Raw genomic sequence first — 27,500 nt, 5'->3', positions numbered from 1 at the left:
CTCGGTAATGAAACCCTTGAAAGTAGAGATGGGATTGAGGAATGCTCAGGAGGAAAGCCTTTGGTGGCACTTGAAAGAAACCCAAATTAGGCTGAGATCAGGATGGATTTTTTGCTTAGTGAAGAAAAGGGACGCAATGATTTGGGGAGGATGAAAGTGTGAAAGTGATTTTGTGAGTAGGGAATGAATCAAACAGCCTGCCTGGTGCGAGTGGTTGGAAAGTCGACAGGCACTGAGAAATAAAAATGAAGTAAAAAACATGTGCAGGCTTCTCTTTCATTTGTAAAGTTCACAGGTTCTTACAACAGTGTAACATGGTACGTAATCCATGTTTCTCAGAGCAAGTCCCTGAGATACATAACTCAGTTTAATATGGTTCCTGTAAAGCAGGGAAGAGGAATGTGAATAAGCTTCCAGATATATAATTCATGAGTGTCAGCAGGCTCTGGCCAGGGAGCACCATCTCCCTTTGTTTCCAGAGGATGACACTCTTCCCAGAACATACTTGGTGAGGCACCACTGTGCTTCGTGGTGTTACTGTCCAACATGCTCACTGCATCGTAGCATTCATTTTTGCAGGGAAGAAGAATCTAGTACTGTGATTTGCAGAAAACTAAAAGCTTGACTGTCCCCCAAATACTTCCACTGTACTATCGCAGAAGGAAGGAAAGGAAGCTGAGCCAGGCAAGGCTGGGCCAGGGAAGGTGCAGGGTGCCTAGAAAGGCAGGAAGGGACTCTCCTCAATGCCACATGTTAACCAACTGTACACCATTTTGACTCATCTGCGACTACATCATTCTTGGTCAACATCTCCCTGAGACAGGATCTGAAAACATTTTGTACATCTAGAGGCACAGATCTGTCTTGGGGAATCAGAAGAATCTACCCTGAGTGCCTTCTCAGTGCCAGGTACTTTAAAAAAAGAAAATTTTATTAAAGTATAGTTGATTTACAACATTACATTACTTTTGGGTGTACAGCATAGTGATTCAGTATTTTATAGACTATACTCTGTTTAAAGTTATTACAAAATAATGGCTGTATTTCCCTGTGCTCTACAATGTATCCTTGTTGCTTATTTATCTTATACATAGTATTTTGTATCTCTTAATCCCATACCCCTATCTTGTCCCTCCCCCAACCCCTCTCCCTACTGGTAACCACCAGTTTGTTTTCTATATCTGTGCATTTGTTTTTTTATAGATTCTATATATGTGATAACATACAGTATTTGTCTTTCTGTCTTATTTCACTGAGCATAATACTCTCTAGGTCCATCCACGTTTTTGCAGATGGCAGAATTTCATTTCTTATGGCTGAGTAATATTCCATTGTGTGTGGGGGGTGTGTGTGTGTGTGTGTATACACCACATCTTCATTCATCTGTTTATGGACACTCAGGTTGCTTCCACATCTTGGCTATTGTATAAATAATGCTGCTGTGAACATTGGGGTGCATGTGTCTTTTTGAATTAGCACTTTCGGGTTTTTTTGATATATACCTATGAGTGGAATTACTGGATTATATGGCAGTTCTATTTTTAGGCTTTTGAGGAACCTCCATGCTGTTTTCCATAGTGGCTGTATCAATTTACATTCCCATCAGTAGTGTACAAGGGTTCCCTTTTCTCCACATCCTAACTGAAATGTGTTATTTGTAGACTTTTTGATGATAGCCATTCTGACAGATGTGTGATAGCTCATTGTGGTTTTGATTTGCATTTCTCTAATAATTAGCGATGTTGAACATCTTTTCGTTTGCCTGTTAGCCATCTGTACGTCTTCTTTGGAAAATGTCTGTTCAAATCTTCTGCCCACTTTTTAATTGGGTTGTTTGTTTTTTTGATATTGAGTTGTATGAGCTGTTTATGTATTTTGAATACTAACCCCTTATTGGTAATATCATTTGCAAATATTTTCTTCCACTCCAACAGTTGTCTTTTCATTTTGTCAGTGGTTTCCTTTGCTATGCAAAAGCTTTTAAGTGTAATTAGGTCCCATTTGTTTATTTTTGCTTTTATTTATTTTTTTGCCTTAGGAGACAGATCCAAAAAAATATGGCTACAATTTATGTCAGAGTGTCCTGCCTATTTTCTCTTCCAGGAGTTTCATGGTTTCAGGTCTTACATTTAGGTCTTTAATTCATTTCGAGTTTGTTTTTGCATATGGTGTTGGGAAATGTTCTAATCTCATTCTTTTACATGTAGCTGTCCAGTTTTCCCAGCATCACTTGTTGAAGAGACTGTCTTTTCTCCATTGTATATTCTTGCCTTCTTTGTCGTAGATGAATTGATCATGGGTGTGTGGCTTTATTTCTGGGCTTTCTATTCTGTTGCATTGATCTACGTGTCTGTTTTTGTGCCAGAACCATGCTGTTTTTGATTTCTGTAGCTTTGTAGCATAGTCTGAAGTTAGGGAGCATGATACCTCCAGCTTTGTTCATTTTTCTCAAGAGTGTTTTGGCAATTTGGAGTCTTTTATGGTTCCATATAAATTTTCGGATTATTTGTTCTAGTTCTGTGGAAAGTGTCATGGGTATTTTGACAGGGATTTCATTAAATCTGTAGATTGCTTTGGGTAGTATGGCCATTTTAATAATATTAATTCTTCCAATCCAAGAGCACAGGATATCTTTCCATATCTTTGAATTATCTTCAGTTTCCTTTATCAGTGTTTTATAATTTTCAGAATATAGTTCTTTCACCTCCTTGGTTAAGTTTATTCCTAGGTATTTTTTTTTGACACAATTTTAAATGAGATTTTGTTTTTAACTTTCTCTTTCTGATAGTTCATTATAAGTATATAGAAATGCAACAGATTTCAGTGTATTAATCTTGTATCCTTCAACCTTACTGAATTCATTTATTACTTCTAATAGTTTTTTTTTGTGGAGACTTTAGGATTTTCTTTATATAGTGCCATGTCATCTGCAAATAGTAACGGTTTTACATCTTCCCTTCCAATTGGATGTCTTTCTTTCTTTCTTTCTTTCTTCCTTTCTTCCTTCGTTTCTTGTCTGATTGCTGTGGTTAGGACTTCCAATACTATGTTAAATAGAAGTGGTAAGAGCAGTCATTCTTCTCTTGTTCCTGATTTTAGGGGAAAGGCTTTCAGCTTTTTCCCATTGAGTATGATGTTAGCTGTGGGTTTATCGTAAATGGCCTTTATTATGTTGAGATATATTCCCTTTATACCCACTTTGAGAGTTTTAATCATGAATGGATGTTGAATTTTGTCAAATGCTTTCTCTGCATCTATGATCATGTGATTTTTATCTTTCCTTTTGTTACTGTGGTCTATAACATTGACTGATTTGCAAATATTGGACCACCCTTGAAATCCTGGAATAAATCCCACTTGAGCATGGTGTATGATTCTTTGTATGTGTTGTTGGATTCAGTTTCGTAGTGTTTCACTGAGGATTTTTGCATCTACATTTATCAAAGATATTGGCTTGTAATTTTCTTCTTTTGTAGTGTCTTTGTCTGGTTTTGGTATCCAGGTAATGATGGCCTCATAGAATGAATTTGGGAGTTTTTCAGAATAGTTTGGGAAGGATACGTATAAGTTCTTTGTATGTTTGGTAGAATTTCCCAGTGAAGCCATCTGGTCCTGGACTTTTCTTTGCAGGGAGTTTTTTTTTTTATTCTGTTTCACATCTAGTAATCTGTCAAATTATCTGTTTATTCTTGACTCAGTTTTGGCAGGCTATATGTTTCTAGTAACTTGTCTGTTTCTTCTGAGTTTTCCAATTTGTTGGCATAGAACTGTTCATAGCATTCTCTTATGATTTTTGTATATCTGTGGCATCATTTGTTATTTCTTCTCTTTCATTTCTTGTTTTGTTTATTTGGGTCCTCTTTCTTTTTTTCTTCTTGGTGAACCTGGCTAAGACTTTATAATTTTATTTATCTTTTCAAAAAAAAAAGACAGCTGTTAGGTTCATGAATTTTTTTCCATTGTTCTTTTGGTCTCTGTTTCCTCTCTTATCTTTACTATTTCCTTCCTTCTGCTGACTTTAGACTTTGTTCTTCTTTCTCTAATTCCGTTAGATGTTAGGTTAGGTTGTTTATTTGAGGTTTTTCTTGTTTCTTCTAGAAGGCCTGTATCACTATAAACTTCCCTTTTAGAGCTGCTTTTGCTGCATCCCATAGATTTTTTAAAGTTGTGTTTCCATTTTCATTTGTCTTGAGGTATTTTCTGATTTTCTCTTTGATTTTATTATTGGTTTTTTAGTAGCATGTTGTTTAGTCTCCACGTATTTGTGCTTTTCCTATTTTTCTCACTGTAATTGATTTCTAGTTTCATACTGTTATGGTTGGGGAGAAAATGCTTGATATAATTTCTGTCCTCTTAAAGTTGTTGTACTTGAAAAGAACATGTATTCTACTGTTTTGAAATGGAGTGTCCTGTAGATATCTATTAAATCCAGCTGGTCGATTGTATCATTTAAGACCACTGTTGCCTTATGGGTGATCTGTCCATTGATGTAAGTGGGGTGCTAAAGTCCCCTACTATTATTGTATTATTGTCAGTTTCTTCATTTATGTCTGTTAATGTTTGCTTTATACTTTTAGGTGCTCCTGTATTGGGTGCATGCATATATGGTAACAAGTAAAATGTCCTCTCCTTGGATTGACCCCTTGATCATTATATAGTGCCCTTCTTTGTCTTTTGTTATAGACTTTGTTTTAAAGTCTATTTTGTCTGATACGAGTATTGTTACACCTACTTTCTTGTCATTTCCATTTGCATAAAATATCTTTTTCCATCCCGTCATTTTCAGTCTGTATATGTCTTTAGCTCTGAAGTGAGTCTCTTGTAAACAGTATATAAATGGGTCATTTTTTTTTTTAATCCAGTCATCTACCCTGTGTCTTTTGATTGGAACATTTAGTCCATGGATATTTAAATTAATTATTGATAGGTATGTACTTATTTCTGTTTTATTACTTGTTTTCCTATTGTTGTTATAGTTCTTCTCTGTTCATTTCTTCTTCTTCTTGTTTCTTCCCTTGTGGTTCTTTAGTAGTACGTTTGTGTTTCCTTCTAGTTTTTGTGTATCTATTGCTGGTTTTTGATGTGTGGTTACCATGGGGTTCATGTATCTCGGCTTATAACTGTATCTGTTGATACTTGTGGTAGACTGATAGTCGTTTAAGTCCAAACACATTCTAAAAGATCTGCATTTTTTTGCTCCCCTCCCCCATGTTTTGTGGTTTTGATGTCACATTTTACAGCTTCAGGTCTATCCCTTCACCATTTATTGTAGTCAGAGTTGCTTTTCCAGTTTTTTGTCTTTAATCTTTGTACTAGCTTACTTAAGTGGTTGATCCTCAGCCCTCACTGAGGCCTTTCCTAGTTGGATTTTTCCTTTTCTATAGATTCTTACTTCTTGTTATATAGCCTTTTCTTTTCCACTTAGAGAAGACCCTTTAACATTTCATTTAGGGTAGGTTTAGCATTGATGAACTTTCTTAGTTTTTGCTTATCTGAGAAGTTCTTTATTTCTCCTTCAATTCTAAATGATAAACTTGCTGGGTAGAGTATCCTGGGTTGCAGGTTTTTCCCTCTCAGCATTTTGAGTATATCCTGCCACTCCCTCTATCCTGCAAAGTTTCTGCAGAAAAATCAGCTGATAGCCTTGTATAGGCCTCTGTTTTTCTCTTGCTGCCTTTAGAATTCTCTCTTTGTTTTTACCTTTTGCCATTTTAATTATGATATGTCTTGGCATGGGTCTGATTGAGTTCATCTTGGTTGGGACCCTCTGTGCTTCCTATACCTTAATATCTGTTTCCTTCTTCAAGTTTGGGAATTTTTCAACCATAATTTCATCAAATATATTTTTGGCTCCCTTCTCCTACTGGGACCCCTACAGTGTGAATGTTGGTAATGCCTGGTGTTATCTCAGAGATCTTTTGAACTATTCTCATTTTTTCATATTTGTTTTTTTCTTTTTGCTCTTCCAAGTGGGTGACTTCCATAATTCTATCTTCCAGATCACTTATGCGTCCTTCTGTATCACTTAGTCTGCTATTAATTCCTTATAGTGTTTTTCATTTGTTACTGTATTTTTCACTTCTGACTGGTTCTTTTTTATATTTTCTATTTCCTTGTTAAAATTCTCACTGTGTTCATCTATTCTTTCCGCTAATTCAGTTAGCATTTTTATTATTAATGCTTTGAATTCTTTATCTGGTAATTTGTTTACTTCTCTTTCATTATTTATTTTTTCAGGGGTTTCTCTTGCTCTTTCAGTTGAGACCAGTTCCTCTGCCTTCTCATTTTGCTTAACTTTCTCTGCCTCTATGAACTTACGTGAAACAGTAGTTATCTGTTACAGTCCTGAAGGGTGTCCTTATGTGGGAGTGTCCCTGTACAGACTACATCTGCCTCCTGCCTTTGGTGGGAGAGCTGGATTTGACCTCAAAGCAAGTCACATCTTTCCTCAGGGTGTGCTGGCAGCTCTCACCTTGGTAGAAGGTGAGGCTGTAGATGGAGGGGCTAAAGCTGGAGCCAGCTGTGAGCTCAGGCTTCCCCTCTGCTCTGTGGCCATTACTGCCCTATCAGGGGCAGGGGCAGGGGCAGATCCCCAGCTGCTGTAGCAGAAGCCCTGAGGTTTGGCTCCAAGCCGGCTCTGTTCCCTCTAAGTGTATGCTCTCCCCTTTCTCAGCACTGGGACCCTTTCCCCAGAAGGGGGAGCAGTGCTGGAGCAAGACGGGACCCGTGTGGGCTCTCGGCTCATGATGGGACGCGGGCTGTGGTGACCCAGCCACAGACAGAGGTCAGGGCTGCCTCCCTCTGCCGCCTGTGCAAGCACCGCAGTGGCTGCTCCCATCCCGCTCAGACGCAACCTCGGGGCCACGTCTTCTTTGTCCCTCACAGCCAGCCCCTGCCCCCAGCCCCTGCCTTCCCCGCCCTGTTGTGGAGCCATGCCACAGGGCAGATGGGGCCCATGTGGGCTCTCAGTCTCTCTCGGGGTGTGGACTGTGGAGTCCAGGTGCCGTCAGAGAGCAGGGCTGCTTCTGATGCACTGGCTGAGCGAGTGCCAGCAGTGGCCGAGCTCTCTCCCCAGTCCACCGTGGAGCTGCGATGTGAAGTAAGCCGGGCTAGGGTGTTCACTTGCCTCAGGCTGGGGCACATGCCAGGGTGGGAAACGAGGAGCCACTGGAGCAGTCCTCCGTCTGCCCTCCACCCTGCCCTGAGAGCAAGCCACCGCAGACATGCTTCTCTCGAGCGGAGTCCAGGCTTCCCACAGCCCTCCTGTTTGTCCGTCCCACTGGTGCTCCAGTCAGCTTGAGGGGCTCATCTTCCTGGTGCTGGACCCTGGGAACGGGGAGCCCAACATGCGGCTTGAACTGCTCACTCCCCAGGGTGGATCTCCGCCCATGTGATCTCCCTTTTCCTCTGATCCCTTCCCAGGGGACCTGACCCGATTGCTTTTCTTCCCTTCCCGCCCGATTCCGTGTGGATCTTTCTTACAGCCTTGGTTGTACAGGAGTCTTTCTGCCATTTTCCGGTTAGTTTTCGGTGAGAACTGTTCCGCCTGTAGGTGTGTTTTGGATGTGTTCATGGGAGGGGTGAGTTCCACTTCTACTCCACCATTTTGATTGATCTCCTTTCCAGGTACTTTTTGTACCACTATCTCATTTAATTTTCAAAAGAGCATGCTGCCTCCTTGCTTATAACCCTCTGCCTTCCTCCATCCGTATGTTGACACTTGCTTGTGTGCAATTGAAGCTACCTGTTTATGTGTGCGTGGACCACACTTTACTCTTCTCCTCTGTAACCTCGGAGCCTCACCAAGCGCCTGGCAGTGTTGCTGCTTAGTACGTAAGCATGTGATATTATATCTGTTTTGTAGATGGGATGGTCATCAGAGGCGTAAAGTAGCTTGTGTACTACCATGTAGCTAATAAGTTCCAGGTTTGCATACAGGACTGTCTGACTTTGAAACCTGTCTGTGTGGCAGGGTGGAGTGTCCTCAGGGGGCAGCAGGGATGGCCTCCTTGGCCATCTTTAGTGTCTGCCTCCCAGGCTTTGCAGTGGCCAAGCCTCTTTAGACTCTCCCACTGTCTGACTGCCCAGTGGGGCTGAGTGGAGTGAAGAAGCCAGGTCACGTTGGGAACTAACCACAGAAATAAGTAAAACACTGACGCAGCCCAAGCACTCACACACAGTCACGCCTAAGCTACTAAAAACTGTGGGATTTTCTGTTTGGGGTATGTGAGTGGCTTTTCATATCACTGGAAAATGCCACATTAAAATATTCTCATCCAGCTCTCCAGAGTGGAATATCCTAGCCTTCTGTTGACAGAAGACTGTCAACATCTTGATCTTATTTTAAGGTGAGATGCATTTGGGGTCATCAGGGGACTTATTTGTGGAGGAAATTCTTTTTCTCAATAGGTTTTGGAAACTTTCCTGTCCAGCACAGGGACCTTGCCTGCATCAGAAGGTCATGGGGTGCTTAGGAACTAGGAGACCCTGACTTTTGTTAGAGAATCTTTCCTGAGCTGAGCTGGAACCGGTGTGATTTCTAATAAGCTCAGGTATGAATGATTCTAATCTCATCACCTGACCCCACCCGAAAAACTCTTCTTCTAGCAGCATTAGCACGTAGGGTTGGGGAAGAAGGGCAGTACAGGGGAGGAGGTGCCCTCTCGCAGATAGAAAAACCCAGCTTGGGATTCGGGGGGCGGTGGGGTGGCGAGGTCGGGGAGGATTTTTAAGCCCCTTCCTTCTAGGCTCCACTTTTTCACTTAAGGTCACAGGTGTTAGACAGGTCATATTCCAGCTCTGTAAACTTCTGGAGGGCCAAGATTTCATCTTTCATCTCTGTGTTCCTGTTGCCTGGCACATAATAACGCTCGCCCGTAGTTGCGGGTGCCTCTCCTTCCTAAGGCTTTTCTCTGATGTGTGGGTCAGCTCCGTGTCGTCTCCTTCGTAGCACTGCTCACAAGGCACTATTTCATTTGTCTCTGTCTCCCAGGACTAGAATGTGTGCTGTCAGCCAGGGCTGGGAGCATTGTACATGCCCCGTGCCTAACGTAATGGGGTTTTCATAAACATTTGTTGAAGGGAGGAGAAAAGGAAGGGAGGAAGAAGGAGGAACGAGAAGAGCTTTCAGAACTCTCTCTTGCTTTGTCACGATGAAGGCTTGGGGAGAATGTGGTGGGTATAGCACCTTTACGGGTGAGCGAGTGTCACCTGACTAGACCGTGAGCTCTGTGTCTTTTTCCACGTTTCCAGTGCCTAACACTGTGCCCCAGTAAAGGTTAGCTGCTGAAACAAAGGAAGGTGGGGAGAGAGATTTAACACAATCAGAATTTGGAGATGAAGGAACCCTGTATATCTAGAGAGAATATGCTAATATGTTTGTGTCTCCAGCCTGCTCCAAGATTTCCCAAATTCTGAGTTACGTAACACAGAAACTAACAGCGAAGAGAATGATACAAGCTAACGAGTTGTTGACCTGGTGGGATTGTCTCAAGTCACACAGCATAACCTATACCTTTCAGGGTCTTTATCAATTTGGATAAAGACATAGGAATTAGCTTCGTCAAATTTAAACATCATTTAAAGCTAGAGTAGAAAAGGTGGCTAATAGATTGGAGAATAGAATCCACATTCAAAAATATCTTAGACTGAAATGTTAAGCCCAAACAAATAAATTCATTTTTTAAGGAAGGTAAGCGTGAACTATTTTATTTTAGAAAAATCAGTCATACCAGTTCAGGATTTGATGAGGATGCCGTCCGACCTGACATTAGTGCATGGGTAAAAGTGGGAGGTTTTGGATTTTGTTCACACCTCCTAAATCTTAGCTGCATTCTGGGCAGATAGACTGTATTGGTCACCTTGGGACCCAGAACTGTGCATTAGACCCAGCAAGTTTACGTGAATACGGGTCTTTGAAATTCATGGGACTTCGTTAGTGAGAGTCAAGAATACTGAAAAGCACATTTATGTATCTGGTTTCGTTAATGGGAGCAGAGTGTAGATCAGGGAAAGTGAATGATCCCATCCTGTCTGCAGTGCTCAGATTCCATTGGGAATGCTCGAAAAGGGTTATGAGCTACGGTATGTCCAGGGGATAGCCAAGATGGTGAAAGGAGCTGACATCTTATTATGAAAAGGAGAGAAGGCAGAGCGGTGGATGCTTCTTTGTTAGAAAAGTTGGACCGTTACACAAGAGTGATTGCAGTTTGTCTCTGTGGCTTCCGGGAGGAGCGGGTACGTGTGTGCGAGTTTGCAGGTCCATTTCTGCTGTTCGTTTCTGCCAGCTTTTTCTCATGATGCTTTGACTTCGTGTGTGCTTTTGATTTTTGACTGTCCGTTCATACTGCTTGGAAATTTATCTGTAGAAGTTCTTTGAGACCTGGAGTTGAAGCTCTGTTCTTCCAGAGAGGATTGTCTTTTGCTCTTACACGCGTTTGGGCACACCCCAGCTCAGGCCCACTGTACACATAGTCTTGGCTTGTAGGTTTTTTGGACCATCCAGGTAGTGTGTACATAGATTATAGAACTGCACGAGGGCCAATCTGTTGTCACAGAACCTCATGGCAGATTTTTTTTTTCCTCCTACATCTGTGTCAAGGATTATGCAAAGCAGTTGTTGAATTATAAAAATCAAAGCCTGAGATCAACTGGTTTTGGCAAACACTCTCAAGAAAAAAGCCAACCTCCATGGGTACACCTACCTCTTGGATTCCCACTTTTACTAACTTTTTGGCCTTTTAGGATTTCTTACATTCTTGCTAGTGCATAGATTTTTTTTTAAGATTAAAAAAATAAATATTTTATATTGTCTGTTTACTTGTTTTCAGTGGGAGGGTTTGTCAAGGTCCAGAAACTGAAGTTCATCTATTCAGTCTGGAGAACTTGTGGCACCCTCATGAGATAAGGGTCTTTTATTACTGACAGCTTAGTAGCCACATTTTAGTGGGGGAATGGGAGAGGGATGACATAGGAAAGATTCCTGTATTAGGAAGGTTGATATGTAGATAACCTTTTGGGTCTATTTCATTATGAAAGTATATAGTTTTAGCTAAAGTAATCATTTTTTTGTTTCTCTTAGGAATTTACTATTTTGAACTGGACTAATATTATCGAGTGACATTTATATCTGGTTCCCCTAAGAAGAGAAATTGCAAACATCTGTCAATTATTAGAAAACATTGAATCTGCACTTAAGAAGTCATCTTAATCCACCCTGTGGTTCTGAAAGCACGTTCTTAATCTGAAATTGTTGAACAAAATTAGATTGGCACTTTAGCCCCTGCTCTAATGTAAACACAATGCAATATTTATAGATGGTTGGCATTCTTTGAGAGATGTTGGGCTTTTCAAGTAAAAATCAGTTAATACACCCCAGGAACTTAATTTTTTTCTGTCAAGGATTTTCTGTAAAGCCCGTTCTCCTTTCCCCATCTGTCCAACTTTGTTTCATCCTTTAAGATCCAACTTGGTGATCTTTAGTTTTCTTCCCACTGTGACTGTCAGTGGACACAATGTCAGATGAGGCATACTGTTTCAAAGACCTGTTTCTGCCTTCATTGGTCTAGTTCTTTTGGCTTTGAGGAGGGTATTTGAAAGAAATGAAAAATTTCAATGACTTAATAAAAAGTGTGTTTGAACTATAGAGCAATCAGCTTCCCGTTGACTAGGTTAAGAACTCTCTTCAGTGCAGCTCTGGAATAAATGATTTTTTTCTGTTACAAAAATAACTTCCCGTTAAATAAAGCAGTTTGCGTAGCACCATCTCTGGACTCAGGCACATGGAGGAATTCACAAATTTATATGTACTGTGGGCCTGTTCATGTGCATATTATTCATTTTAATTGCACTGGAGAAATGTCAGATGTGGAAATGGCACTTAATAACCTGACGTGTACATTAATGCTTTGCAGATGCAAGTTTAAGGGACTGCACAGAGCAGTGAGAATTGCCACCTAGCAGCAAGAGAAGGGATTTTGAAAGCCCATGTTTGCTTGGGACATACACTGTCATAACAGAGATGTAATAGTAAGTGTGTATGGAGACTTGAGCATCCTTTCGGTGCACTACAAGTATTTTCTCTCTGGTTGGTTGAAGCAGCTGTCTAGTGAGGGTGGAATCAGAAAGCGCTTCCCCTCTCAGTTTCGTGGGTGGGCCCACTGCATTGGCTGGAGTCAGGGTTAATGAGGCTGCCCCAGTCAGTGAGTAGATTCCCAAGAGAGCCAGCCCCTTAAAGTAATGGTTCTCAAAATTTTTAGTTTCAGGACCCTATAAGAACCCTTAAAAATCACTGAGGAGGTCCTAAAAACTTACATATTAATTCATTTACAAATAACAATGATAAATGCATTACATATTAACATCAGAGCAGTGATACCGTCACATGTCATATAACAGGTGGAAAATTTCACTGTACAATCATGAGAGAATGAGTGAAAAAAATCATATCCTAGTATCATTATGAAAAGGATTTTGACCTCAAAGACCCCCTGAAAGGATCTTAAGGGACCATGTGGCTAAAAATTTAAATTGAGAGAGAGGCAGGGGCAGCGGGGAGGAATAGCCAGCTAGACTGGAAGTCCTCTTTCCAGGTTGCAAGCTAGCTACTGGTTTTCCTGCAAGAAGGGTTCTTGGAAGTGAAGTCAAAGGTCATAGTCTTAAACAAAGCTGTGCGTGTTGACAGGTACACTGATAAGAGGGTGTGGAAGCTGGGTGGGAAATGCAGTTTTCATTCTTTTGGGACCTTGGCCATAAAAGCAGTTTCTCGGCAGGAAGGCATGCTAAGAGTTGGAGACATCATCCAACTCCTGCCAAAGGTGCAGGACAGCACTGAATGAGTATGTGCCCACCCCTCACCCCCACAGACCAGAGGAAGTCTCCCTGGGAGGTGACCGAGACGTGGATCCCCTGGAGCCTGCCTGCCCACAGCTTGACCTGATCCAAAGCCAGAGAGACAGCCAGAGGAGGTCAGGGCACTCAAGATAATCCTGACATCAAACATAGAGACATACCACATGGGGTAGTTCCTGTGATTGGGGAATTAATTCCATTTCAGACATCAATAAATCATGAGATGGAGGGTTTATGTAATTCTGCTAGTAAAGCAGAATGCTCTGAGGATATGCCAGTGACATTTTGGAAATCAGTATCAAGGAATCTAAGCTGGATGTTAAAACCCAAATCTGAAATGAACTATAAGAAGAAAGCTACTAAATATATAACAGACAAAAGTGGCCAAATTGATAACATAGTTCAGGATGATGTAGTCAAAGTGGAGGAGATATAATTAGTCAATTATAATTATGTTTCTGACAAGTGATCTGAAAATCAAGAGGGAGTGCTGTTTCCTTTTCCCCCTTTTTTTATGGAACAGGAGAACAGGAACAGTTCTCCTTCCCTTGACTACAGGTTGTAAATATCTTGATGTGCCCAAAGTTAATTGCATTTTAAAAGTTAACTCCGATTTGAAGAAATTCAGATAAGCTGGAATGTGTTAGTCGACATTTTCCACAGATCCCAGGTTTCAAAGCTAGCTGTTTTGTAATGTCTAGTTCTCCTTTATGGCCTAGCAGCTCACAAGATAGAAAATGATGTTTCCTGCCATTTTATGCAGCCATATCCTGCTGGTTGACTCCCACCTCCAGAGTCATTAAGCAGCAAAAAACTTATCCTCTATTAATAGTGCCTCTGACTTATTAAGGGAAATCCTTAACCAAGATAAGGGGTGACTGTACCATCCAGTTTCTTCTCCTTCTCGCTTTTCTGTCTCTTTCCACCAGAGGTAAATCTTCCAAAACTTTGAAGCTCGTGATCACTGTTCAAACATGCAGGGGAAATCAGATATTCGTACAGTTTCGTTGTGCTTCGGCTTAAAAATCAGAGATTAGCTTGGAACTGGGGTACTTCCAGTAAAGAAGGCAATGTGGTTATAATGGGTGTTCATTGGCTGGTCAGTGAAGCTGTCTATTCTGTGATCACCCAAGAAGTGTTTTAAAGATGCCTATTGGAATAGGGTCAAACTTCTTGTTTCTTGTTCCTGGGACTTCCCTCTCTGGGGTCTTGAGGCAAGGGTTTGTTTTCAGTATCTGCACCAAGCTGCCCCCTTCTTTGCACGGTTTCTTGGTAACGTTGAGACGTTCACCTTATCACCCCAACCAGAGATCTCTGCCTTGCTCACTTACCGTCCTGACAATCTCTACGTCCTGTCCAGCCCTTCTTCTCCATCCCCTCACCATTTACACAATTTCAGGACCTTCCTCCTGGCCTCTCTCAGCAACTCTCACCTCTCTCAAATCTATCCTCCGTGAACATCAGAGGAATAGAATTGAGAAATGGGCCCATGGATGGGGAGAAGAAGGTGAGAGAGAGACTGTTTCTTTTCGTTGTAAGTGCTTCCGAATGGTTAAACTTTTTGACCATATATTTATAATACTTTGATGAAAGTGAATCAATTCATCATTCTTAATAACTGCAGAATGGTCTTAATGAAGATACTAAGATGACCATGTTATTCCTCTATTTGAGACCCTTTGATGAGAACCTATTGCTTATGTGATATCAACCTAACCACAGTTATATATCCCCGTGCTTCTGCACATGCTGTTCACTCTGCCAGGAACGTAGACGCTCTTGATCGGGCTTTTGGTCATTGGGTCAAAATCTTCTTCTCTGAATTGGGTTTGCACTGGACCCCGGGGCCCCACTGGCTTGGTTGTGACCGGCTGCCCAGTGGTGTTCTGCCCAGACTGAGCAGGGACAGGGCTGTCTTAATGCACTGGGGCGGGCTAATTAAATCCTTTGGGTCTTCCATCTGTTTCCCACAGCAGTCTGAGCTATCAGCTGAAGAAAGTCCAGAAAAATTAGGAACCTCCCAACTACATCATCATAAAGTCATTTCCTTGAACAAGCAGATTCTGCAGAAGACCAAACAACTGGAAGAGGTTAGTGTTTTCATAATTTTATTCAAGTAAAATAAAACCATTCTTCAAGAAGAGAGACACTGGGGAAGGCGTTAAGATCTCCATGTCAGAATGGTCAAAGGAGATTCTAGAACAGGGGTCGACACTCGCAGGCCCTAGGGCAGTCCAGCCGCCACCTGTTTCTGTAAATAGTTTTATTTGGAATACATGCACACTCATTTGTTTACATATGTTTCGTGGCTGTTTTCAAGCTCCAGTGGCGGAATTGAGACCTACAGAGCCTAAAGTATTTACTGTCTGGCCCTTTATAGAGAATATTTGCCAACCTCTGTTCTAGAAGAAGATCACAGGGCAAGAAGAGCATTTATTAATTCACAAAGGTTAGCTGAGCACCGCTGTGCTGGGCACTGAACTAGGCCATGGTGGTGAAAGAAGAACAAGTTACGATCTCTGCTCTCAGGGGTCTGAAGGTAGTGATGAGGGGACATACTCTAGACAAATACATCATTTTTTTCTGTCTTTATAAATTTAAATGCTTCAGCTCATTACATTTAAATTATAGGGATAATACAAGCTCACTGTAAATAAACAAAATAGTATAGAACTGTATGAAGTTAAAAATGGGAATCCCCTTGTACTCTCAACCAGTCCCATTCCCTAGAGCAACCCGCTGTTTCCTAGGCTTTGCAAGCTCTTACATATGCTCATTCACCTGGGGAGAGGGGGTTGTCTGGTTATAAAAATTGAGTTTGTTTTTCACTTATTTTATCACAGATATCTCTGTCAGTAATAGTAATGTCTAATAAGGACTTTCTTTTAGAGTAATTACAAAGTGCTTTTCAAAATTAACTCATTCAGGGACTTCCCTGGTGGCACAGTGGTTAAGGATCCGCCTGCCAATGCAGGGGACACAGGTTGGAGCCCTGGTCCGGGAAGATCCCACATGCCGCGGAGCAACTAAGCCCGTGCGCCACAACTGCTGAGCCTGTGCTCTAGAGCCCTAAGGCCACAACTGCTGAGCCCGCGCACCGCAACTACTGAAGGCTGCATGCCTAGAGCCCGTGCTCCGCAGCAAGAGAAACCACCGCAATGAGAAGCCCGTGCACAGGAACAAAGAGTAGCCCCCCTCACCGCAACTAGAGAAAGCCCATGCACAGAAACAAAGGTCCACCGTAGCCAAAAATTAATTAATTAATTAATTAATTAAAAAATTAACTCATTCAGTTCACACAACATCCTTGTGAAGGAGGTACTATTATTACCCTCATTTTACAAATGAAGAACCTGAGACACAGAAGTGAAGCAGTTTTGCCTGTGGTCACACAGCTTATTAGCAGTGGAACCAAGACTGGAACCTATAGATCTACTTCATTCTTTCTGATGAAAGAACGTAGTTATATACACAGTATATATGTACTGTAGTTTATTTCACCTGTCCTCTATTTATGAGGTTTTTTTCCCCAGGGATTTTTTCCCAGTTGTAAACTTATGCTACCATGCACGTCTTTGTACAGTCATCTTTGTGCAAATATGTAAATATTTCTGTAAAACGGATTTTAAGAAGTGGAATTGCTGGATCAAAAAAATATGCATTTTCAGTTTTTCTAGAAACTGTCAAATTATTCACCAATTGTTTTACTAATTGATACTTCTACCAATAGTATATGAGAAAATCCAAACTCTTTAAATCCAAGAACCTCTCCTACAAGGCCATGAGGGTAGAAAGTGACCAGGATTCTCCTGCGGCCTTGGTGTTGAGAACCACGGAGAGAGCCTTAGCCCAACAGATGGAAGGAGGAGTAAAAGAAGGAGGAGGAATAAAGAACATGGTCCAATAGGGGAATATGCTGCCAGAGGCAGAGAGTAGGAAGGCAGCTAGTAGATAGCGGACAAGAAACCTGAGGTTGAAGAAAGAGGAATCCAGAAAGAAGTGTTAACCAGCAGCTGAAGTTTGGGGGTTAAGTCTCGGGGTTAATGATGAAGAAGAAGATGGAGATGGGAGAATCACGGAGGACTCCAGCAAGAGAAAAACTTAGCTAAGCTATTGGGACAGCCCCTGTTAGAGAAAAGCTGGGCAGATCTGTGATTAGTTAAAGAGAAGAGGTGTCTTCCCTGTCAGGATCCAGCGCCCGTGTGTCTTTGTCGGTGACTCCTTCCTTGATGAGCAAGCGGACTCTTTCCTTGGCCTCCCCGGGGCCCGTCTCTGGCCCAGCTCTTCTCATACTTTAATCCCCAGTTTACTGGTTCGGCTCCTTGAGAGAAAGGACTGTGCCGTGCTCTTTGCCTTCCACTGCACACCTCATCTGAGCAGAGCCTTGGGTAAATGTCAGATGGGTGGGTGGGTGCAGGGGAGAGAGGGGGGCAGGAAGGTGGGTGAAGCAGGTACGAAAATAGCAGGAACTCTTCCTGGTGCTTCAAGAGTTAAGTCATTAGGATTTCAAGAGAAAAACAAACTTTCTCCAGAAATGCCCTCATCTACTAGTGACACAGACAGGTTAATAACAGTCCTCATTGCACAGCTGGCACACTTTGAAAAGCAAGAAGCCAGAGCCCCCTGCTTCCCTCCTCTCTCTCTCCTGCCCTCTGCTTGAGGTGACTTCCTGAGAGGCCTGCCTGGAAATTCATCAGTTGTGGAGACTGGTAACTAGAAGCACAGTTTAAGAGTAATGATTTTTTTTTTTTCTTTTTTTTTTTGCGTTACGCGGGCCTCTCACTGCTGTGGCCTCTCCCATTGCGGAGCACAGGCTCCAGAAGTGCAGGCTTAGCGGCCATGGCTCACGGGCCCAGCCGCTCTGCGGCATGTGGGATCCTCCCAGACCAGGGCACGAACCCGTGTCCCCTGCATCGGCAGGCGGACTCCCAACCACCGCGCCACCAGGGAAGCCCAAGAGTAATGATTTTTGAAGGTGATGTAATTCTTAATAGGTTGCTTACAGGTTCAAAGATGGGCTGAGTTGGGAATTCCCTGGTGGTCCAATGGTTAGGACTCCGTGCTCTCACTGCTGGGGCCTGGGTTCAATTCCTGGTTCGGGGAACTAAGATCTCACAAGCCACACGGCACAGCCAATAAATAAATAAATAAATAAATAATTTTTTTTAATGGGCTGAGTTATTTTGAAATAATCGTTGAGATACAAAATACAATTTCTCATTGTTAATTTGTACACAGGTAACAACCAAAGTGTCTGATGAGTCTAACTGTGGTTTTCTACCACATCCCCTTTTCAAAAGTAGAAATGTACAAACGCTTTGAGCTTTGAATGGAATGTTTTCAGATATCTAAAAGTTCATAGACAGCACAAGATATACCTTTTTTGTAAGGAAAAGGGAAATGACATTTTTGAGATGTAAGTTTACGATTGTATAACGTGGAGCGGTAAAGGTAGTTCATTTTCTTTCTCCTCATGTTGAAGTCCTGAATCCTTTCTTCTATCTGGCATTGTTTGCCATCCAGTCAAATTCTATGCTAGATTCTTGAGGGCAGCAATGCAGTTTGTATCCTGTGAACAGGATACATGGACCATGTTCTTTATTCCTTCTCCTTCTTTTACTCCTCCTTCCATCTCTCTGTTTGTTAACTGAAGTGATTGTAGCCATACAAAGAAGTCAGACCTGAATTTGAACTCAGTCCTTATCAGTTATCAGCTACGAAACTTTAGTAAAGTAACTTAACCCCTCTGAGTCTTTATTTCCTCCTATGTTAAATAAGGATAATGTCTTCGTCCATTGAATGTAGTAAGGATTCACTGTTAGGATTTACGCAGAAAACCTAGTATATCACCTGACATGTAGTTGGTGCTAATTGAGTCAAAAACGTCCATATTTGTTTAGTTTAAATCTTTCTGAGCTTCCATTTTCTCATCTGTGAAATGTGGATACCTCCCAGATCTGTGCCATTGTGAGGCTCAAATGAGAACAGATGTCTTTTATCTTTCGTTTACAGCTGCAGGCAAGTCGTACCGACCTACAAGCCAGATATGAGGAAAAAAAGAAAACACTGACAGAGGTGAGCAGGTTTCCTTCCTCCATGGGTCTTGTTGGTAATCGTTTGACCTGCCCCACTGATGGGATGCCTGCATCATCAGTCCGTGTGGAGGGGTCACCATCCCCTTCTCAGGGCTCAGGTCCATCTGGGGACAAAGGACAATCACATGGTAGCGCATGACTCGAGCCATCAGTTTATCCACACTGCCGTGTTCTAAACCATCAGAGTCTGGGTGGGAGGGGTCGCCGTGGGCTGCAAGGGTCCGGGAAGCTTCCTGAGGACAGTGGGCCTGACAGCCAGGGCGGCCACGTTGAAGAACACGGTGGGTCATTCACGGCAAAGGGCCTCTGCTCCAGAACACTGGATTCCGTGAGAGAGAGGAGGTTTCTTTTTGTGAGATGACACGACTACAGAGGGTATAATTCGTTGTTCACAATTGCCGGTGATCTCCTAGGCGGAATGGAAGAGGGGCTGTGGGTCTGTTTGACCCTGTGGTCCGTGTCCTGACCCAGATGGCGACCGTGCGGTCCTCCATCAGCATCACAGCATACTTACCTCCCACTGGCGACTGCCTCAGAAGCCAGGCGAGGAAAACAAACATTTGTGGTACTAGCTCTGTCATGCGAGGCATTTAGTTCTTTTTACTTCTGTCCCTCTTTCCACGGAAAGCGAATCCTCACCCAGGTCTGAAGAGCTCTCCCCATTGTGATTTTCGTGCTCGGGCTACAGCTGTACTTTACAAGGGCCTCGCTGCGAGGGCCCCACCTAGTGCTTTCTGGACCATGTGGAAGCGGGACTGGCCTTCAAAGGCACCTCTGAAGCCAAGGCAGTCCCTTTTTTTTTTTTTTTTAAATTTCGCATGAAATTTGCCCATTTAAAATTGTCACTTCTCTAGCAGTATGCAGCACTTAGTTCACTGCTTTGCTGTAAACCTGACAAAGCTTTGTAATTCTGACCTGGACTGGTGGCTTCAGTTATTGTCAGAATGTTTGAAAAGGGCAGACGCAAGATGACAATTAGAGGAATGTTTTAAAAATTCTTTCTAAAGATGACTGTGTTGCATTTGGACCCATCAGCTTTCTTTACACTATTCTGTGACTCCATTCCTTCTGGATTAGATGGCAAACTCCTGGGGTGGAACCCCTGCAGCTGTCCTACTTTTCATGCTACACAGTCCCTGGCTTGAAGTTTGCCAAGTCATGGATCCACCTTTCTATAACAATCTGGAAGAGATTAAAGGCAAAACATCTTGATATCAATTTCCCTAAACACTTAACTGTCTTAGGATATAAATCCAGAATGGTTATCAAGTCACTTTTGGTATTAAACACTAAATCAAATATTTTTTGAACCCTGTACATGTGCTAGAAAGGTGGAAGGTATGAGTTAAGTCAATAGTAGGAGATAGTCTTCCTGTCCTCACATAATAGTAACAGCTAACATTACAGTGTGCTGGGTGTGCTCTGGGCACATCATTTGTATTAGTCATTGAATCTTCATAACAACCCTGGCAACACACTGTTGATATCCCTGTTCTGCAGCTGGAGAAACTAAAGCAGAGGGGCCGTTCAGATTCCACTGCTAACAGTCCGGCACCACTGACCTCTTAGCGAGCTTGCTGTCCAGGAGGGCAGTCAAACTAATTCCCATCTAGAAAAACGGGAGGCTCTCCAAAACCTAGTGCTGAACAGCTTATAGAGAAGACAGATTTGGTCAGAATCCTGAACACTGTGAACCTGAATCAGTAATGAGCTTTGCCTTTGGGCCTCAGTCTTCTCATCTGTTCAAGGCAAGGACTGGGCAGAATGAGCACTCTGAGCCCTTTCATGCCAGTGTGCCCAGGTTTTACCTTTTCAGCAAAACCTGCCTTGCAGGATAACCTAGTAGCACTGGAAAACAGGGAAGATCTGCCTTCCCAGTAAACTTAGGAAAAGTGAAGCAGAGCACGGAAGGTAGAGGACAGATGGGAGCCCTGACGTGTGGCCAGGGGATGGGGGCTGCCGCAGGCCCCTGCGTTAGCGGAGGCCCCCAGGTTCTAGCCTGTGCGCTTTCAATTTCAGCAATCACAGCTTTGATTTTGTACGTGAGAGGTTAATTCTGTTTTTAATATGCAGGATCCTCTCCTGCCTCTCTGAGGGCATTAACTGTGTCTGAAGTTTTTCTTGATCTATAAACTATTCCTTCAGATCAGAATTCATTTGTTGAATTGAAACATTTTTTATGGTTATATCTTTCTTCAAACGTTTGATAATTCTTCATGGTGTGCTTACTGTTGATTCTGAAATTTTCTGTGACCAACTGTATGGGTTCTGTGTCCATTTGGTGCAGTGACTGTTCTGGAAGGGTGGGTCCCACTATTTGGTGGGATCAGCCGGTGGTACCTGATGTTTGGGGCTGGGGCACTGTCTCTGCTGCCGAGTGTTGCCAGCTCTCTGGGGGCTGCCCTGCCTCTGGGACCCTTGCGCCAGCCCTTGGGTTAAGGGAGCCAGGCTTCACTGCGTAGCCCGCTGGCTCGTCCTGATACAGACCCCGGCCCTGCACGCCAGGCCTTCCTGCGTTCTCTGGGTCCACACGGCAGTCCTCCACAGGCCGTTCCTGTCTGCTGCCATCTTCCTTGTCCCCGAGGTACCCACCTCCTGTGATCCAGCAGAATCGCCTGGACTTGAGGCAAGAGGAGCTCGCTGCAGCTTGTGTTTGGTCTTCCATTTTCAGCTGGAACTCGTAGAACTTCTTTAACTTGTTTTTTTTTTATTGGGTAACCCATTCACATGGTTCAAAATTCAAGAAGTATGAAGCGTGCTCCGCCGGTAACCCAAGCAAACAGCTACTCTCTCCAGAGGGTAACCAGTTTCTTGTGAATCTTTTCAGAAAATTTTCATGCATATACAAATAACATGTAGGTTCTTTTATACCTGTGTACATCCGACGTGTACATTCCTTTACACACATTGGAAGCACATTGGAATCATGGTTTTATATGTTGTTTTCTTCAACCAACAGTAGATGTTAGAGATCATCATAAAAGAGCTGTTTATTCTTTCTTTTTTTAATAGTAGCTTAGTATTCTATTGTGGGATAGATCTGCACACCTTAAAAATTAAAATCTGAATTTCTTTAAAATTTCTTCTTTAAAATCCCCCAACTGTCTGACTCAGAAAGAGAAAGTGGAATTTTTCAAGATGGGAGATTTAACCCTGCCCCTGTCAAGCAGCCATGATAGTGGTATCCTGAAATTGAAACCCAGGTCTGTCTCTCACAGCCACTGTTGTTATTTACCTCTTCCTACTGAAAGATACCTGCTGTCAGCATTACTTTTGGCTTTCCACCCATTTGCTGCTGTGATTTAAAGGTATTGCCTTTAAGGTCTCATTTACCAACAGAATGTGTCAAGAAGGGTCTGGTTTTGACCTTTCTATGCTGTCCCTCCACCCCCGTCGTCTTCCTCTCGTCCACCTGTTTTCTCAACATACAGCCAAATCCAGTGGGCTGTCAGGAAAGGGGTGCAGGTGTGAGCCGGGAAGGAGAGGACATCTCCTGTCCCCACAACGTGCCTCCTTGTCTCCCGCAGCTCAAGAATTACGGTGAGAAACTGGACAAGGAACAGGCCGCCCTTGAGAAGGTAGAAGCCAAAGCTGACCCAAGGTAAGAGGGTTCAGCATGTGCTTATTCTCTCCGTGAAGCTCTCTGGTGGTTTGAGCACCGGGCTGAGGAGCTGGGGGTCATTGCTGCTGGCCCCGTGCCGCTCAGTTACTCCACCGCTGATCTGGGCCGTGACTGTTGCCCAGGGGGTTCTGAGTTAGCCTCCTCTTCCCCGCCCCCCAGTTCCCCCTGGGGTCAGGAACAGCTCATTTTGTGTTTTGTTTTTCTGTTTTTAAAAACTAAGTCATACATTCAAGGTTCAAAAGGACGTGTGCCGAAAAGTCTCCTCCCGCCCTTGCCCCCCTCCCTTAGAGTCAACCATGGTTACCGGGTTGTAACAGCACACATTTTAGCCCTGTCCTTTGGGAGTGAAGGTACCGTCTTTTTTGACCAAGACACAGCTGCTGGGTTTTTGTGTTTTGTTTTATTTTTCAATTAATTGTATTTAGACCATTTAAATTAAATATAATCACTCACATTTGACCGTTTTAGCACCAAACTGTGTGGGTGGTGAAATCTCCCAAGTGTCACTCACTCGAGTGAAATCATGAAGTAATACATGCTTCAGGCACAGGTTGAGCAGTTCTGGGTTTGGTGGACATTTTTAGCCAAGAAGTACCTACAGATTACTTGGCTTTATGATTAGAAACCCTCTTTTCATGAAGTGGAGCAAAGTACTATTAGATACTTGACATTTTAAATTTCAAATTAGTGCTTTTAATGACCTTAAAACTCGTTTCCTTTCAGAAGGGAAATGAAAAATAGGAATTAAAATTACGATACTGTCTGTGCTCTGAGTCTGTTAAGTAATCAGTATCATTAAAAATAAACAGTAATCTTGAAACTCCTTGTTGTTTCTGCAGCTGACATTTTAATGCTGAATTCTGTAGTGTTTGTTTGGATGTGGCCTGATGGACTCAGCTTATAAATGAATAATAATGTCATTTAAAGGGTAGTCATAACTATTTGTGGGAAGCCCATTAGACACTCTTGGGAGAGACAAGGAAATTAAGAAAGAAATCCCTTTTTATCTGGGGTCTCGGTTTTCCCCGTGATTCATAAAATCATCATAGTTTGTTTCAAGTCAGTCATTTTTTGGTCTTTTCTTTTCAGCATCCTGCAGAGCTTGAGAGCCCTTGTAGCCATGAATGAAAATCTGAAAAGTCAGGAACAGGAGTTTAAAGCACATTGTCGAGTAAGTGTGGCTTGGTGTCGGCAGACGTTAAACAAGATTCTTGTAAAACCTCCTGCTTTCCCTCTCTTGCGCTTCTGAGAGTCCTGTCCAGGTGCGGTCGGAAAAACAGGCTCACCAGGCGGGTACGTGGCAGTGTGTGAGAGGAGTAGAGGACCATGGTAGGTGCCCTCTGAGGACCCCGCAAGTGACTCAGGTGTGCCAGACCCCCAGACCGAGAGCACAGTCTAACAAACGATGTTTTCTAATTTCCAAATGTACTGAAAAGAAAAGTCTTACAAAGTGCGAAAGGCATAGCATCTTAGGAGACCAGGGCCGCCCTGAAAACCTGGCGTGTCTGTGTGTCGCGTGTTCTGCCACGTGAGACCTCGTGGTCCGGTAGCGCCAGAGCCATCCGGAAGCTGGTCTGACTTGCGCAGGGCCGGGTGGCAGGGGAGGAGTGCCTTGGTGAGGCAGGGCTCCGGGCGGCAAGGTCCCAGGAAAGGTGGAGAAGGGTCGGCACCAAGAAGGAGGCTTGGACTGGGCTCTAAGCCACTCGTTCATTCTGTGTCCCAGGGGTTACTGCGAGCCTCGCCTGCCCTTTAGGAAGAAAGGCCCCTTCTGACTGAGGTACAGCTGCCTGTATCCTCCTGAGTTAACCTTCCCAGGCTGAAAATCAGGGAGGGGTCTGGGGAGCTACTGCCTAATGGACTTTCTGACTCCACGTAAACTCAAGAAAAGTGAAAAAAAGACTCTAGATCAAGGTAAATAATTACCTCCGATGACTAGCCTGTCCAAATCTTACAAATGTCCATGTTACTTTTAAAGGAGGAGATGGCCCGGCTGCAGCAGGAAATTGAAAACCTGAAGGCTGAGAGGGCTCCAGGCAGAGATGAAAAGGTACGGGTTGTGGAGAAGTGCTCCAGTCTGCTGGGGGCTGTGTGACTTCCACCGTGAAAGGATTTCTAGAGGACTCAACAGCGAAGAGTCTGGTGCCAAAAAAGACCAGACTTCCCTCAGCCTGGTCCTCTGAACACACATTTCTCAAATAGTTTTCTTCAATATTTGTCCCTGTCCTTTGTCTTCCTTCTGTGGGTTAAAGCATCCATAGGTGTGGCCAGCAGCAACTCCAGATAAGAATTAACGGGTCACAAGCCCGGCTGCCCCCTCTGTTAGGGACAGGGTGTTTGCAGGAGCCCCCTGAGCTCTGTTCCCACTCGTCCCATTTGCCTGTAAATTCTGTGCCAGTTTGTTCATTTCACCCTGCACTCCTGCCCGGGGACACAGGAAGGCAGCAGAGAGCAGCACGGGATGTGAGGTCAGAGCTCTGGCAGCCCGGGAGCATCCCGGGCTCAGGAACACGGCCCACTGGCTCTCGGAACAGACGCCTTGACCTTCCAAGGAGCTAGTGTGGACAAGGACAGAAAAATAAGTCTGTTTCTCTCACCAAATTAGATTGTAGGGATCGCTGTGGTTCGTCCCTTCTCACACTCTATTCAAGGCTTATTTGCTGAGGCTCCCTGTGCTTAAGATGTGAGAGCTGGGTGTGGCTTTGGACCCCATCGACTGCACCCTCTCTCTTGGGGAAATGGGGAACTTGGGGCTCAGAGAGGGGAGGGGACTTGTCCAAGCAGCCAGCATGAGTCCAGATGCTTTCCACCAGGGCTGCGGGGAGATGGGCCTCAGAGGTGCCACCTCCCTGTCGTGATGGGTTGTGCCACTCCAGCCACAGCCGTGAAGACTGGCACGGGGATAGCAGAGTGTGGCCGCGCAGTGGGTGGTGTCCTGGGACCACCCACCCACATCCAGCCTTTCCAGTTGTTTCTAAGACCTTGAGCTCGGAGGCTCACATGAGCTCAGCAGCCTCTGGGTTTGCACAAATCGCAGACCTTCAGGATGGCATTTCTCTTCTTAGCAGTCACACCTTGTTAGAGGGATTGACTCACATTCAAAGACAGTTAGGGTTTCGCTTGTTAGCGTGTGGCTGACAGGTATGTAAGAACAATTTAAAATCTGGGGCTCGTGTGCAGGCTGCGCCCTGTTCAGACGTGGTCTGCCCATCCCCCCCCCCCCACATCTGGACCCTCAGCTCTTCTGTCCCATCCCTTTCCTCAGAAGCATTTTTTTTCTTTTTTTTTTTTACTTTTCCTTATTGCAGACCCTCTCCGGGGGAGAGCAGCACGGTGCCCTAACCCCTGCCATGACGCACAACGTAAGTACCTGCTCACTCCCAGGACCGCGCTGTCCTCTGCGGGTGTGGCAGCTTCTCCCGCGTCTTTTCGTCCTGTCTGCGGCCACCTCCTTGTCTTCGGGCTCTCGGCGTGGCTCCATCTCGTGCATCCGCCCCGTGGGTGGAGCAGGACCTCCCGGGGACGGCCCTGACGGCCGGCACCTGACACAAGGCATGCCGTCCCCACCCTGGCATCTGAGCCGGGAAGGGGACAGGCCTGCGTGGTCCACACATGCCCGTCACAGCCCAGGCTCCGAGGGGCGAGCAGTGCACAGGGAGAGAGCTCTCTCTGGGGGGACTGCGTTCCAGGGTCAGCAGCCTGTAAAGGGCTGGGTAGTAAATATTGTCACCTTTGTGGGCCAGCTCCACCGTGGTCGTGGTAGTCTATAGATAAGTGAAAGGACATGGCTACATTCCAGTAAAACTTTATTTACAAAACTAGGCACAGAGGCGAAATTGACCCAAGGGCTGTGGGATTTAGCTGCTGGGCTGTAGTTTGCGGACCCCTGTTCTGAGTTAAACAGGTGCTTCTAGGAGAAAGGAATAGAAAAGGAAGAAGAGAAGGAAGAGAGAAACAGGAAAGCCTCTAACATTCTCCTCCTTTAGGGTTTCTCTTCCCTTCGTGCCCTCAGAGGCTCCTAGAGAGTGAGCTTCGGGACTCCCATGGTGAAGGCTGTTGAGGTTTTCCTGCAGCTGAGCCCCATGGAGGAGCTGGTTGTGTGTGTTTGTGTGTGTGTGTGTGTGTGTGTGTGTGTGTGTACACACACAGTGGGGAAGGGGCACATCTGACACTACCGTAGCTTTCCCCAGTTCAGCAAACCATCCAGCCATGTCTTTTACCCCATTGGGTTCAGCGAGGGGCTAGTTTCTCTCTTTTAATTCAACTCCCTCCAAAGGGCCTTTCTGCAGTGGTGGAAATGTTCTCTGTCTCTGCTGTCCAGTGTGATAGCCACTAGCTGCATGTGGCTACTGAACACTTGAAACGTGGCTAGGGAAGTTGAGAAACTGAATATTTGTAAGTTTTAGTTAACGTAAATTTAAATAGCCGCTTGTGGCTGGTGGCTATCGTATTGGATAGTGCAGGTCTAAACAGAAACGTAGGAAGCAAGCCATCATCACCTCCAAACACAGAGACATAGAACGGCAGGCTCTTTAAGTCACGGTTGTCTTCTCCTCCTCGTGGATCTTTTTTGGTGCGGGAGGAAAGGGCACGTGGACTTGAGGGATACTTCACTTAAGAGCCCTGGATGCAGCCTGGGTCCCGGAAGAAGGAAGAGTTGTCATAAAGTGATGTGAAAGAGTGTCAAGGGTCTCCCAGGACTTAGGACCCAACCCTGAACTCGGCCATTTGAAAAAAGGAATTTGGAGCCTCAGGATGAGGGAGATATATAAAAACTGTCCAACTTCAAAAGATTTCATCAAAACATGAAAATTTCCTCTTCCCAGATAATTGTGTTTCTTTCCAATTTCAGGAAGACCTAGACAGACGGTACAATATGGAGAAAGAGAAGCTGTACAAGATCCGTTTACTACAGGTGAGTAAAAACAAGAGCCAGT

The 27,500-nt window shown here is 44.1% G+C and overlaps 1 protein-coding gene across 5 annotated transcripts in view; it reads left to right on the top strand.

The window, feature by feature from the left end:
• CCDC93 (CCC complex scaffolding subunit CCDC93) overlaps nt 1-27,500 on the top strand; it is an 87,096-nt gene that overhangs the window by 43,014 nt on the left and 16,582 nt on the right. For all 5 annotated transcript variants that reach the window (XR_012333156.1, XR_004527466.2, XM_033860265.2 and 2 more), the window contains exons 12-18: nt 14,823-14,939; nt 18,862-18,924; nt 22,472-22,545; nt 23,656-23,737; nt 24,542-24,613; nt 25,872-25,925; nt 27,416-27,478. Coding sequence is in view for 3 of the 5 variants with exons in the window: in XM_033860265.2 (XP_033716156.1) it covers nt 14,823-14,939; nt 18,862-18,924; nt 22,472-22,545; nt 23,656-23,737; nt 24,542-24,613; nt 25,872-25,925; nt 27,416-27,478 (525 nt within the window). In the remaining 2 variants the exon portion in view is untranslated. The remainder of the gene's footprint in view (nt 1-14,822; nt 14,940-18,861; nt 18,925-22,471; nt 22,546-23,655; nt 23,738-24,541; nt 24,614-25,871; nt 25,926-27,415; nt 27,479-27,500) is intronic.

This window comes from Tursiops truncatus, chromosome 7 (assembly GCF_011762595.2).
Source record: "Tursiops truncatus isolate mTurTru1 chromosome 7, mTurTru1.mat.Y, whole genome shotgun sequence".
Lineage (NCBI taxonomy): Eukaryota > Metazoa > Chordata > Mammalia > Artiodactyla > Delphinidae > Tursiops > Tursiops truncatus.
Note: the sequence above shows the minus strand (reverse complement) of the source record. Positions and strands in the feature narration are given on the sequence as shown.